The sequence below is a fragment of the Rana temporaria genome, chromosome 3 (assembly GCF_905171775.1).
Source record: "Rana temporaria chromosome 3, aRanTem1.1, whole genome shotgun sequence".
NCBI classification, from domain to species: Eukaryota; Metazoa; Chordata; class Amphibia; order Anura; family Ranidae; genus Rana; species Rana temporaria.
Window position 1 is genome coordinate 117,802,895 of NC_053491.1, and position 15,326 is coordinate 117,818,220.

At 40.3% G+C, this 15,326-nt stretch overlaps 1 protein-coding gene across 2 annotated transcripts in view; it reads right to left on the reverse strand.

Annotated features, from left to right (window-relative positions):
* The window catches only part of CHCHD3 (coiled-coil-helix-coiled-coil-helix domain containing 3), a 197,967-nt gene that overhangs the window by 59,836 nt on the left and 122,805 nt on the right, over window positions 1-15,326 (reverse strand). For both annotated transcript variants that reach the window (XM_040343308.1, XM_040343309.1), the window contains one exon: window positions 6,906-6,976. In XM_040343308.1, the coding sequence (XP_040199242.1) occupies window positions 6,906-6,976 (71 nt within the window). The remainder of the gene's footprint in view (window positions 1-6,905; window positions 6,977-15,326) is intronic.

Sequence of the window (15,326 nt, forward strand, 5' to 3'; positions counted from 1 at the left end):
CAAAAAAACATAATTTTAAGTTTGATAAGGATTGGTTCAGAGGATGCTCAGGCTCACCTCTAGTAAGGTATTAAAGAGGAAGCATTTTACCCTCTTCCTGACCAGAGCACTTTTTACACTTTGGCACTGCGTCATTTTAACTGACAATTGCGTGGTCATGCGATGCTGTACCCAAATTAAATTTGCGTCCTTTTTTCCCACAAATAGAGCTTTCTTTTGCTGGTACTTTATCACCTCTGCGGTTTTTATTTTTTGCGCTATAAACAAAAGAAGAGTGACAATTTTGAAAGAAAATACAATATCTTTTACTGTTTGCTATAAAATATTCCCCAAATTTTTTTTAAAAACAATTTTTTTCCTCAGTTTAGGACGATATGTATACTTCTTCATATTTTTGGTAAATAAATAAAAAATTGCAATAAACGTATGTATTGATTGTTTTGCGCAAAAGTTATAGCGTTTACAAAATAGGGGGTCGTTTTCACTAGTATTGGCAGCGATCTGCGATTTTTATTGGGACTGCGATATTGCAGCAGACACATCGGACACTTTTGAACATTTTTTGGGACCATTCACATTTATACAGCGATTAGTGCTATAAAAATGCACTGGATTACTGTATAAATATCATTGCCAGTGAACCCTAGGGGGCAATCAAGGGTTTAACTGTGTTCCCTCACTGTGTTCTAACTGAAGTGGGATGACAGAACGCTGTTCATACTTTGTATTAACACACGATCAGTCTCATCTCCCCTAAAAGAACCAGGATCTGTGTTTACACACACAGATTCCGGTTCTAGCTCTGTCACAAGCGATCGAAGGTGCCTGTCGGTTATCGTGCCTGCCAGGCACTTGCATCGGCTCTGGGGGCATGTGCGTGCCCCTAGTGGCCAAAAGTCAAAGCGATGCAAGGCAACATCGCTTAACCCAGCCGTGCAAGCTGGGTCGGCAAGTGGTTAATAGACTTATAATGAAGGATGTGGGAGTCATTCCCAATTCTCAGGTGGTTGACACAGGCCTTGTATAATTTATTAAAATATGTGGTTACTATACTATAAAGAAACTAGAAGGGCTCATTCACATTATATGCATTGGACCTTGCTCAATGCAGTCCTAATGCATAAACAAGGCAATTGCACAGTGGCTCTGGTACATAAAACTATTCATTTTTTTTTGGAAGATAACACTGATCGAATTAAGTACATAAAATCCAGTGGATGCATATCACAGCACATAATCATAACTCACTCCCATATTCCTGAAATGGTACAAGAAACTAAAAATAAAAGGGGAAACAATCTTAAAGCAAAATAATATATCTGCTGGTTAATTATAGTGATTATAGCACAGTAATAAAGCCATAATACTTTGACTTGGATGACCGTGGGGAATACAAAGTTACTGTAGCATCTGCTTCTTTTCCTGCTACCATTCCATTAATTACAAAGGGTAGGAAAGCTAATACAAATGTAGAAATGTAATTAGTTTGTAAAAGCCTAAATCCTTGCCCAAAGCCATGTTCTTCCTGTAATATCACATTCTCCCCTTCTTGTGTAAACTTTTCATTAAGAAGGAGACATCTTCATAATCTAATAAAATGGTTATAATGCAACTGCTTGAAATATTATTCTTGCATTAAAAACAGTAACATGTTTTAGTAATGTTATTTTAATGCAATTTGCACAACTCAGGAGCCCACTGAACCTGATCTTTTAGAGTGTGATCAATGTGAATAATCATCCTACAGAGATAAAGCATTTGATCATTGGGAACTTGATCAATGTTTCTTAAGGCTCGGCATAGATACAGCATTTGTCAAAAGTGTGCTCAACCTCAAGTTTATTTGTGGCAGAAACTAACTTCTTTAACCACTTCCCGACCGCCTTACGACTATATACGGCGGCACTTTAAAGATGGATATCTCGGTAACGGCAGCAGCTGCTGCCACAACTGAGATATCCATCTTTAGTGTGAGCGGTCCTGTAAAAGATAACAGTGGTCTCCGCGGCTGATTCACCGCGAGATCACCGTTATCGGCAGCGGGAGGGGACCGCCGCTCTCCCGCACCCTCCGCCGCTTACCGGAGCCATCGGTAGCGGAGGCGATCGGGTGCTTCAGCCTGCTCTGTTGGGATACGAGTGAGGGCAAGGTGGTCCCCATAGCATTGCTGGGCGGAAGTGACGTCAAAACGTCAGTCCCACCCAGCGTCTTAACCACTTCAATACCGGGCTTTAAAACCCACCTCCTTCCCGGGCCTATTCTGGCACTTCTCTCCTACATGTACAAATCATCATTCTTTTGCTAGAAAATTACTCAGAACCCCCAAACATTATATATGTTTTTTTAGCAGACACCCTAGGGAATAAAATGGCGGTCATTGCAACTTTTTATCTTGCACCGTATTTGCGCAATAATTTTTCAAACAGCTTTTTTTTGTAAAAAAAATGTTTTCATAAATTAAAAAATAACAAAACAGTAACGTTAGCCCAATTTTTTGGTAAAATATGAAAGATGATGTTACGCCGAGTAACTAGATAACTAACATGTCACGCTTTAAAATTGCGTACACTCATGGAATGGCGTCAAACTTTGTTACTTAAAAATCTCCATAGGCTACACTTTAAAATTTTAACAAGTTGCCAGTTTAGAGTTACAGAGGAGGTCTAGTGCTAGAATTGTTGCACACGCTCTAACGCACGCGGCGACACCTCACATGTGTGGTTTGAACGACGTTTACATACGTGGGCGGGACTTACGTGTGCGTACGCTTCTGAGCGCGAGCTACCGGGGACAGGGGCATTTTAATTTTTTTATTATTATTTTTTATTTTACATATTTCTTTATTTTTTACACTTTTTTTCACACTTTTTTTTTTTTCAATCGCTTTTATTCCTATTACAAGGAATGTAAACATCCCTTGTAATAGGAATGTGTGTGACAGGTCCTCTTTAAGGAGAGATGCGGGGTCAATAAGACCTCACATCTCTCCTCCAGGCTGGAAAGAATGAGATCGTGAAAAAAAATTCACAGATCTCATTCAAACTAGCCGCAATTGCGGTTTGTTTACTTACGGGGACCCGGGCGTGACGTCATCACATCGCGCCCGGGCCTCCGACGGTCATAGAGATGACTGGTGACCATCTGGTCACCAGTCTTCTCTATCGCAAACATCCGGCGGACGGCGATCATCTCTCCGGGCCCCCGGTGGGACGGGAGAGCCCGGAGAAGCACCGGATGGCGGCGGGAGGGGGGGGATGTCCCCTCCCGCCGCCTGTAAGAACGATCTAGCGGCGGAACCGCCGCTATGATCGTTCTTACGGTGCGCAGGATCGCCGCCGCTAAAAAATTATATCTCAATGATGCCTCCGGGTGCAGGCATCATTGAGATATCCCCCCGCAAAGCCCAGGACGTCATATGACGTCCACCCAGGATAACAGGTCCCCGTTTTGGACGTCATATGACAGCGTGCGGGTGTCAAGTGGTTAAAGAGACATTTTTTTTGTTGTCATTTTTTCAAATTTACATTTTTTTTTTTTCTTTTTTGCATTCAAGTCTAAATATGAGATCTGAGGTCTTTTTGACCCCAGATCTCATATTTAAGAGGACCTGTCATGCTTTTTTCTATTACAAGGGATGTTTACATTCCTTGTAATAGGAATAAAAGTGATCATTTTTTTTTTCCAGTGTAAAAAATAATAAAATTAATTAAAAATAAATAAGAAAAAAAAAATTCTTTAAAGCGCCCTGTCCCGACGAGCTCGCGCGCAGAAGCGAACGCATACGTGAGTAGCGTCCGCATATGAAAACAGTGTTCAAACCCACAAGTGAGGTATCACCGCGATCGTTAGAGCGAGAGCAATAATTATAGCCCTAGACCTTCTCTGTAGCTCAAAAAATGCAACCTATAGAATTTTTTAAACGTCGCCTATCGAGATTTTTAAGGGTAAAAGTTTGACGCCATGCCACGAGCGGGCGCAATTTTCAAGCACGACATGTTGGGTATCATTTTACTCGGCGTAACATTATCTTTCACAATATATAAAAAAATTGGGCCGAATTTAATGCGGTCTTATTTTTTAATTCAAAAAAGTGATTTTTTTTCCAAAAAAAAGTGCGCTTGTAAGACCGCTGCGCAAATATGGTGTGACAAAAAGTATTGCAATGGTCGCCATTTTATTCTCTAGGGCAGGGATATGCAATTAGCGGACCTCCAGCTGTTGCAAAACTACAAGTTCCATCATGCCTCTGCCTCTGGGTGTCATGCTTGTGGCTGTCAGTCTTGCTATGCCTCATGGGACAGCTGGAGGTCCGCTAATTGCATATCCCTGCTCTAGGGTGTTAGAAAAAAACATATAATGTTTGGGGGTTTTAAGTAATTTTCTAGCAAAAAAAAATGTTTTAGTCTTGTAAACACCAAATCTAAAAAACACCCAAAGTAGAGAAGTGGTTAAAAGCATTCTGAACAGTGTAAATCTGTATTTAAATGACAAAGGCAGCGCAACATGAATGCTTAACCATACACAGGATACCAGCTTCAAACAACCCTATAGTATTTACAATACCTCCAAAAATAATTCATAACCAGCTACAAGTATTACTACACCCAAAAATAAAAATGTAATATAAACGTAACTTACCAATCCTTAGATGTGGAAACTACATTGGTTTCCATTTTTAGTCTTAAGCCCCGTACACACAATGAGAATTTTTAATTTTAAGCCCCGTACACACAATGAGAAACAAAAAAATACTGCTTTTGAAGCGATCGTACAATAATTTGATCGTTGTACACAGCTTTCGTCCAAAATTTTCGGAAGGGACAAACACAATTTTTTTTTTCCTTACGACAAAAGATTTGTACGATTTATGTTTTTTCTGTACAGTTTTCGTTCAAAAATACAAATACATTACTTTCGAATTTTTATCGTACTAGAATTTTCGTACTTTAGCATTTTAATAGGAAGGAAAAAAACGAAGATCATTCATCTGATAATCTCATGGATTACACAGCTCACAGCAAACCCTGCAAATTTAAAGCATAATGGGCTAGTATGCATCGCTTACTAGCCCATTATGTGACACTTGCGTGCAAACTAATCCATCGCTGTCTCCTTTGCAGGCTGCGTCCATCTTCTTGCCCCTCTTCCTTCGGGGGCTGCTCTGTGATTGGCCGGAGACGCGTGACATCACAGAGCGCATGTGTGCGTGAGCCGCCGGTAATGGCACAGTCCAACTGAAGCTTCAGTGCGCATGTGCTGATGACTTCGGCACATGCAGACACAGGGGGATATCTCCTAAAATGTGCAGGTTTAGGAGATATCCAGGCTAGCTACAGGAAAGCCTTATTATGGGGTTAGCTGTAGCTAAAAGTGGTTTATAAGGGTTTACAACCACCAAGAATAATTTTAGCAAGTAGAAAAAAAATACACGTTGATCTTGCCAGAAATGCAGATTTATTGACTTCCTGTGAGCTGAAAAGGCAGCAAAAACATTGTAATCTTTGTTTTGTAAACTACGAATTCCCTCAACTACCAAATAATAGAGATGGACAAAAAGCAAACATCTTGAAATTCAGTCTGTGTGACAACCATGGCTGCACTACATAGACACAGTGGAGATTTAAGTGTAGCCAAGTGTAGGCTCCTTCTCCCCTGGGGGCAGGGACCTCATCACCCCTGGAGGCAGGGACCCCTTCACAGGACCCCCAACACTACTGGGGACAGGGAACCCATCTCCAGAACATGCTGGCTGGCACGGCTGGCGTCACCCACCCTTGGGTGCCAAGATGGGGGAGTGGGCAGTAAAATCCAAATCCCCAGCCACATGCTCCTTCAGGGTGAACTGGCTTTGTATTAGTGAAGCACCTTAAAAGGTAAACTTGTACCGTTATTATTACTGTGTTAGGAGTATTATTATCTTCATCTATTAGCAGGTGAATACGGCATTCACATACATTGAAAGTGGGAAAAGGTTGCTGACCCTGCGGTAGACGATATAATATATTTAAAGTCTTTGCAATTTTATTGTAAGGAACATTATTCTGAAATTGTTTGAAAATGCTGTCCATCTCTAATGCTTGCCATACACTATACGAAAAATCGGCTGAAATTCGGTCGCTCAGACAGTTTGTTCATTTTTCGAACAGTTAATGGGCACAAAATCGATAATCGGGACGTTTTTGAGCCCAAAAAAAAAAAAAAAGGGACAAGTTTGGAAATTTTCAGCCGAACGAACGATAAATCGGAAGGTTAATGTGTTTCCCGTGCGAACTTTCTGCACTAGGGATATGTAAAAAAAAAACACGAACCAATATTTTTTTTATTTATGTCCACTGAATGATTTATCGGTCATTACATAATGGCAATATGGTTTGCGCTCATGGCCGAACGTTCGTTCGATTTTTCGTAAAGTGTATGGCCAGCATTATTCCGAGACAGTCTGACTCTCTGGGACGCTTTTTTTTTTTTATACCCAATCATGTTACTGACCTGTTGCCAATTAACCAAATTAGTTGCGAAAAAGTTCTTCAAGCTCTTCCTTAGTAGTACCACCTAGTTTGCCAGCTTTTTGTTGGCATGTCTCAACTTTTTTGTAACGTGTGGCTGCAATCAGTTTTAAAAATAATTGTATTTTTTTATTAAAATTGTACTTTTTTAATGTTTAAACATTATGTTTCTATTGTGAATACAATATGGGTTTAGTAGATTTGCAAATCATTGAATTCTTTTGTGTGGATTTTAAAATGCGTCCAAACTTTTGGAATTCGGGTTGTAGCATATTAAAGCGATTACATTTCTTATAAAAAAAGAAAAAAAAAAAAAAGAAAAAGTAAAAAGCCATGCTAACCGGTAACTCAGTTACACATATTAGATAAATGACATATGAAGACATCATGATAACTTACTTGAATCGAGCCTCCACAGTGTTTGCAGCTTCCTGGTATTGATCAGTGGTAACTTTATAAAATTGTGCACTCTGCAAAAAGACAAACATGAGACTCAACAAAATGCTGTATTAACAATTACCATTGTAACGTCGTTTCACATCTTATTTGAATAAAACATGTCGGCAATATCATCAAATTAAAACTAGTAAATCACAACAATGTGCTTACAATTATTACATGTGTTGGACAAAACACCCCCCCTTTTTGTGCTCTTTTTGTTCTGGTTTGACTATATTACTAGGGGCTTTAAGTCCCATCCAACTGCTTCCGCGGTAAAGAATCTTAATTAGTATGAGCTCTGATTTGACTGGAGTAGAGAAGGGGCTTACACCAAAAGACAGGGAAATAAAAGAGAAATAAGATATATAGGGGTAAAGAGAAGAGGAATAAATGTTATGTGGTGCTTGCTCTTAAGCAGTAATTTTACTGACAAGTTTTCAAACGAATGTCAAGTTGACATTTGAAGGAGTTTGATGGCAATAAGCATGTTCCTAGTAAAGAACAAACTCAAATAGAGAAACCGTTACAGATTCTAGACATATCTAATGTCTAAAAACATTAGATAGCTAAAACGTGCACATTTACAATAATAATAATAAAAAAAAAAAGTGCATATGCATGCATTTCATACACATATTAAAGCGGAGTTTCGGCCACAATTTCACTTTTTAAATATAAATACCCCTGTAATACACAAGCTTAATGTATTCTAGTAAAGTTGGCCTGTAAACCAAGGTCCGTTTTGTTAGGTTGTTACAGCATTTAGACACTTTATAAAATAGAAATTGACTGGGGCCATCTTAAGTGTGGGCATCATGAAGCCAGACTGTATGACTTCCTGGATTTCAGCCTTGCAGATCTCGAACATGCTCAGTGCTGCACAAGCAGTGTCAGATCAGGTTTCAGCACCTGTGCTGTCCAAGTCACATTCTTTGAGACTGGGGATTGCACAGACTCCTGGAAAGTTACACCCACTACATTCCCAGGAGTCTGTGCGGTGTAGGTTAGGAAGCATTAAGCACCTAGGTGCAGGAAGTGGGAAGATTAACTATTCTGCCTAGCAACAACACTTTGAAGGCATCTAAAAAAAAAAATTTTTTTTAAAACTACTGATGTAATGTTATATTTATGGGTGGAACTCCACTTTAACAAGCAAATGTCGATGCCAGGGCCCCCAAAGTCTGTCCTATTGTATGTATTATTTACGCTCAGCCTATGATACTACCTGTGACTGCAAAATGACTTTTTGAGCCAAGGGCTGCTGAGTTTTTATCAAAGGATCTCATAAGAGAACTATTTCTTCATCTGGAATGTCCAGTAATTTTAAAGCACTTTTGAATTTATACATTAAGAATAACATGAAATCGGGTAAGCAGAGATGCTCAGCTACTGCTAAAGGTGCAATTAGTATTTAAAAAAAAAAAAACTTACAAAAAACTCAAATGAATCCATATATTTTAAGGCCAATGGCAATGAAATCACCCAAATATTTTCTTAAAAACACATTTCCCCCCCCCCCCCCTTCATCAGGGTAACATTAAACATAATAAATATTTGATCAGCACATGCTAATGCTACAAATGGATTACTGCTTAACCCCTTTGAGCCGGTTGAAACTATTTTGCAACCTTGACATGTACATATCATCACAACAACTTTGTGAATCCAGGTCGATTACACTTTTTTTTTTTCAGAACAAATTGGGCTTTTATTTGGTAGTAAATGGTAATGGATATCTCCCGATTTTCTTTTTTATCATCATCAATAGAAAACTGGCCCAAAATAGTAAACAATTATTTTGTTTCTTTTAAATTTAGCTGTAGATTTCTTGCTACTACCATAACCTACTATCAAAGAACAACCCAAAATGAATTCTCCTTCTTCAGACAATCACAAGGATACCACATATGTGTATGTTAGATTTGTTTTTTTTAATCATATCCAAAACTCTCCATATATTCTTCAACTATACATATATTGACTGGGTCGAGGCGACAGCCAAATCTTTGAAGGCCCGTTATTTCTTAACCACTTCCCGCCCAGCCTATAGCAGAAAGACCGATGGTTGCGTTATCCTGACTAGACGTCATACGACATCCAGCAGGATAAGCCGCGGGAGAGCACGGCGATCGGTGGTGTGGTCTTACTAGGGGGAGAACTTCTGGGGGAATCCAGGATAGAAAAAGATCTGGTGGTCCTAGTAGATGACAGACTCAGCAATGGCATGCAACGCCAAGCGGCAGCAAGCAAAGCTAGCAGAATATTAGTACCCCCAATGGGCCACGTTTTCCTTAACTTTGCACAGCTGCTTTAAATCAATATCAATAACATGGTATTGAAAAGAGCTATTTTTTCCAAGGGAAGTTCCCAAAACATGGTCCATTGGTGGTACTTGAGGACTGAGGTTGAGAACCACTGCCTTAAACTGCCTAGGGGGTTTTTCACAGTCAGTGCGGTATGGATGTGGAATTCACGTCCACAATCGGTGGTATCCGTAGGAAGTATTGATAGTATAGTTATCCCGATACTACCTTTTTAAGACCGAGTACAAGTACCGATACTTTTTTTCATGTACTCGCCGATATCGATTACCGATACTTTTTTTTAAATGCAGCCTTGTGTCCCAAAATGCAGCCTTGTCCCTGATGCAGCCATGTGTCCCCTAAGACAAAGCCAAGTCCCCCCCCCCCCCCGCCGCTGCCGACATCTAGTTAATTTGCGCTGGGGGAACACAACAGCTTTTATTTGAACAGCTGTGTGTTCCCCGCCGTGCCTCGTCATGTATAGACAGTCACTCCCCCTTGCCCGGGCACTTTGATAGACAGATCACCCGTCCAATCCTGGGACGGGTGATCTGTCTGTCAAAGTTTCTGGGCAAGGGGGAGTGTCTATACATGAGGCGCAGCGGGGAACACACAGCTATTCAAATGAAAGCTGGTGTGTTCCCCGGGGGGGGGGGCGCGGGCTTTGTCTTAGGGGACTAGGCGCAGCGGCAGCAGCTCTCCTCTCTTCCATACGAGGACTGCTCTGCTCCGCTCTCCACCCCCTCTCAACCCGCACTCCACCCCCTCTCCACCAGCTCTCGGGGGGGGGGGGGGAGTATCGGGTCAGGCATCGGGAGCATTTGCGCGAGTACAAGTACTCGCCCAAATGCTCAGTATCGGTCTCGATACCGATACTAGTATTGGTATCGGGACAACCCTAATTGATAATTTAAAAAAACTCTTGGACATATATCTTAGCGAGCACAGTATACAGGGATACGAGAAATGAATAAGAACACGCACACCTACACAGGTTTAACTGGATGGACTGGTGTCTTTATTTCAACTATGTAACAAAATAAACTGACCACAACCTTAACATGATTCAAACACCAACCCTGGCACTGACCTAGATCAAACCTTGATCTTGTTTTGTATTTTAAACACCATTATGTTTTGTCTTTCTCTGCAAGGATAGAGGGAGATACTTCTCTCTCCTTCATTCAGAGAGAGAAAACACAGGGACGGGCTTCACAGTGACTGATAGCTGTGACTGACTGAATCACTATCACAGTGATCAGGAGACCTGGAACCCAGCAGATCCGGGTCCCAGTCGTTAGTTTGGGACCCGTAGCTCCCAGTTAGACCCAAGTCTCTGTGCTGGGAGTGTGCTGCCAGACAGATATACATATGTGCGGCCCTACAGAAAAAAAGGCCAGTCTACATATATGAGTATTGTAGTCGCAAAGGGGTTAGAGTAACTGATTTATAATTTATTTTTCACATATGACAGCAAAACCCTATTTTCAGCAGCCATTTTGCCAGAATCCTAATGATTTATCCTAGCCTATACTTAATGATTTTTTTAGTGATAACTAGTTACTACAGAAATGTTTCTAATAGCGTTAGCTCAGCTTAAGCCATTTATTTCAATACTGAACACAACAAATAAATGGCTCTTTGGGTTGCAAGGTAATTGCATTACAAATGCTGATTTTCAGGGCCAAAAACGATCACAATAACAGACTTGTTATTTTGAGAAATTACGTTTATTCAACTGCCAAGAAACAGAAGATTTAAAAAAGGTGTTCAATACAATAACTTTTTACTGAAAATTAGATCTAATCACGACAGAAATGGGGGGGAAAAAATCATCATAAACCATTTCCTTCATTTTGCAGCTAAATAAACAGAATGAATCCTTTTCTATGGAGTTCGCCTTTAACGCTTTATATTTTGCCTATGAATTGTACTCTATCAATAGGTACAAGGCAATGCAGCAGAGAGGATCTTTAGTGGGAGTAAAAATGACTCAAATTGAGATGATGAATGGCCTTCTATCAAGTCACTGTCCCCATAATACCAGCATTCACTATTATATTATTTAGGCTAAGATTTATCTTTCTCTAGAATGATCAATAAAGTTGAACACAACAGCTGAGCTGATCAATACTTTTTTTTTTTTGCATTTTTGGGTAGTTCTGACACAACGATGATATTCTGTCTATACAAAATGTATTTATCTGCTATCATAAACAAAAACAAAAAAAAGTGTGGGGAAACTAGTCTGGGAGAACAATATTAAATGAAAAGAAAAAAACAAAAAAAACAAACAGACTAAATACAGTTGGAGTTTGAAAGTAAAAACAAAGTACAGCTCATCCAACCTCGGGTTCCAAACAAAATTTCCTCATGTTACACACACACACACACACACACACACACATTATATATACACACACCCACATATATATGTGTGTGCATAAATACACAGTCGCATCAGATTTTGTCCTTCATTGTTTTGCTGCCGTAAAGTACAATCAAATGGAAAATAGGAATAGAAAATATAACTATTCATTAGGTGAAAAACTTTAGGCTACTTTCACACTGGGGCCGCCGAGCCTTAGCGCTCCATGTTTTAGCAGCACTTTTTGTCCACTAGCAGGGCACTTTTAACACCCCCCCGCTAGCGCCCCAAGGGGTTAAAAAGCGCCTGTGTTGTGATGCTTCTGAAGTGCTATTCAGGCGCTTTGGAATCGCTGCCTATTCATTTCAATGTGCAGGGCGTTTTGGGAGCGTTATACAACAGCGCTCCCAAACCACCCCAAAAGATGCTGCTTGCAGGACACCCCAGTGTGAAAAGTCACACTGAAATAAATGGAAGGCATTTAGAGGCTATTTCTAGAGCTAAAATGCCTGAAAACTGCCTCAGTGTGAAGCCAGCTTTAGTTTTACTCAAGGCACATGGGGCTTTACTAAAGCCAGTGTTTATGCGTCAACATTAGTTGAAGTATTACATATACAGTAAAATGTAAATTCGCTGAGCAGAAATTAGTGCTTGGCAGAACATCTCTGAAAGCAGCATTCAAGATGAGCTTTGCTCTGTCAATATGGCCACTTTCATCACTTGCCTATTGGGCACTTTCACCCCTTTCCTGTCCAGGCTAGTTTTAAGCTTTCAACACTGCCACACTTTGAATGACAATTACGTAGTCATGCAACATTGTACCTATATGACATTTTTATTTTGGTGGTATTTAATCACCACTGGGTTTTTATTTTTTGCTCAAAAACTAAAAAAAGAAAAAACATTTTTAGAAAAAAAAAAAAAGAAAAACATTTTTCATAGGGTTTGACATACAATTTTGCAAACAGGTAATTTTTATCCTTCACTGGTGTGCGCTGATGGGGCTGCACTGATGAGGCAGCACTGATTGTCAGCACTGTTGGGACTGCACTTATAATCAGGACATTGATAATCAGTGCCCTGATTGTCAGTGTTGATGTCCCTTTAACAGAAAAAGGCTAGCGTCTTTCCTCTCCTCACGCTAATAGCGTGAGTAAAGGAGTGCCGATAACTGGCTTCTGCTTTTATCTTGATCAGCTGTGTCCAATGACAGCTGTGATTGGCCCTTTACTCCGATCTGTGATCAGCTGAGTCGCATCATGATTAAGGGAGGACGACATATGAATAAGATTGTGCTGTAGCGGTTATTAGGCTATAGTGCGGATGGGAAGTAGTTAAAGGATAAGTTCACCTTTACAAAAAATGGATGACGTGGCTGGGTGGGTAGCGCCCTGCACAGCTGTGTTTTTTGCAGATTGTGACATATAGCAGGGGGTAGATGATCCCCCCCAGCTGTCAGAATGGGGGATTGGGGGGGAGTGTGCATGTCACACCCTGAATATATGTGAATCATGTAACATGTTACAAAAGGTGAACGTATCCTTTAGACCCCGTTTAGACTTGAGCATTTTCAGCTCGCTCAATAATCATAATCCCATTCATTTCAATGGCCCCTGTTCACATTTGAGTGTTTTGTCACCTCTAGTAAAATGCCTGTTGCTCAAAAAAGTACTTATTTTCTTCAGGCAGATTGGAGTGTTTTGGTCCCCATAGACCTCAATGGAAAATGCCTAAACAGTGAAAAACTAGCGCTTTTCAGGCATTTTTTGGCTCAAACAGCAGCTCCCCTCCCCAATTCTAGTACACTCCACACCTTACACAGGTTTCTAGAACACTTGCAAATCTGCTTAAAAACACACTGTCATTAGGAGTCAGCAGGTGGTTGCTGAAGGAAGCTGGCTGGGTATGCAGAGACATAAATGTCACAAATAAAATAAAACCTCAATTAAAGATGCAAACTGATATCATAACATGCATATTCTAAATTGCATTTCAAAGATGAATAAAATGGTCTTTAGAATTTATTTGCACAAACCACTTATTTCATGCTCATCACAAAAGCAAATCAACTACTGAAAAAGTTCAGATATTACAAACAAACTTCTTTTGCACCAAAATTAAAACATAAATCGGATGTAAACTCATGAGAACATTTGATTACATATATATATATATATATATATATATATATATATATATATATATATATATATATATATATATATATATATATATTTTGTTTACACAAGTCTACTTAATGCATAAAAAAAAAAGATAAAATTCTAAAGATAAAATGAGATTGGAGCACTGCACAAAAATATTAATATAAATGTGCCATTAGGAGGCATTCAGCAATGTAAATATGCACATATAGATAAGGCCAACCAAGGTAAATGCAGAGAAGAACAAAAACATAGCACACAATAGGAATTTGAGTTTTGGGTACGACTGAATTACTCACTAAAAGCTTGATTTGTTTTTTTTATGGGGGCTTAATAGAATCTCTTGGAGTGAATTTTCCCCCACCCACCTGTCACGATTATCACAAAATAGTCTCAATATTACAATACCTCTTGGATTTCTTTTTATTTTGTTTTTTAAAGACACTGAATGCAGCAGGCAGAGCCAGACTCACAATGGAGATCACAGAGCTATAAACTAAGGAAGGAGATTAGAAAACCTTTAGACGTTTTAGTCTGCCAGTGTCCATTGATAAGCGAAAACTCAGATTTTTGTGGACTGACAACCTATTAATGCATGAAATATTAGCAACAGCAAACATGCTTTCTCTGTACTCCAACATAAACCTACAATTTAAGAATTGTATTACCCAGGTGAGGGTTGATTTGATCGGTTGTATTTGTGACAGATCATCCAACGGTTTCAAAGTAATTCAATCATAACAGCAGGAAGCATATTAGAATGCCTAGCACTTCATAACACAGGCAACAAGGCAGGTACTTTATGGTCATACAACCTGCAGTTTAAGTACATAAGTGACCATAACATCTTTGCATGCTGTGTGTCGTTTCTTCAGTGAAATTTAGCGCCTGCTGAAATGTATGTTTACATGAAAGTCTTTATTCTTTAACAGCGATGAGCATGGATGATGTGCTCAGACTAGTATCCAAACCCACATGTGTTCAAGCCTGACAAAAACCTGTACAGGCCCAATCATCTATGGCAGTCATCACTAAATGGCAGACCAAGTCACTGTCCCATCCAGACCCAGGGGGCAGAAAGGACTACTGGGGGGGGGGGGGTGTAAAAAGGCTACCCTAGTGTGTGTGTGTGTGGTGTGCGTGATAAAAAAAATCTACTGGGGGTTAAAAAAGCAGAGATCTCCACTGTGTGGGGGGGGGGGGGTGATGTAAAAGGGCAGGGAGCACTGCTGTTGAGGGGGTAATGAAAAGGGAGGGGGGGAGATGTGAAGGAGGCAGAGGACACTACAGGGGAAAGCAGAGGACACTATTGTGGGTAATGTGAGGGGGCCAGAGGCCACTGCTGTGGGTGATGCGATAGGGGCAGAGGACACTGCTGTGGGGAGGTAATGCGAGAGGGGCAGAGGACACTGCTGTGGGGGGTGATGTGAGAGGGGCAGAGGAAAATGCTGTGGGGAGGTGATGTGAGAAGGACAGAGGACACTGATGTGAGGGGTGATGCAAGAGCGGCACAGGACACTGCTGTGGGGGGTGATGTGAAAGGGGC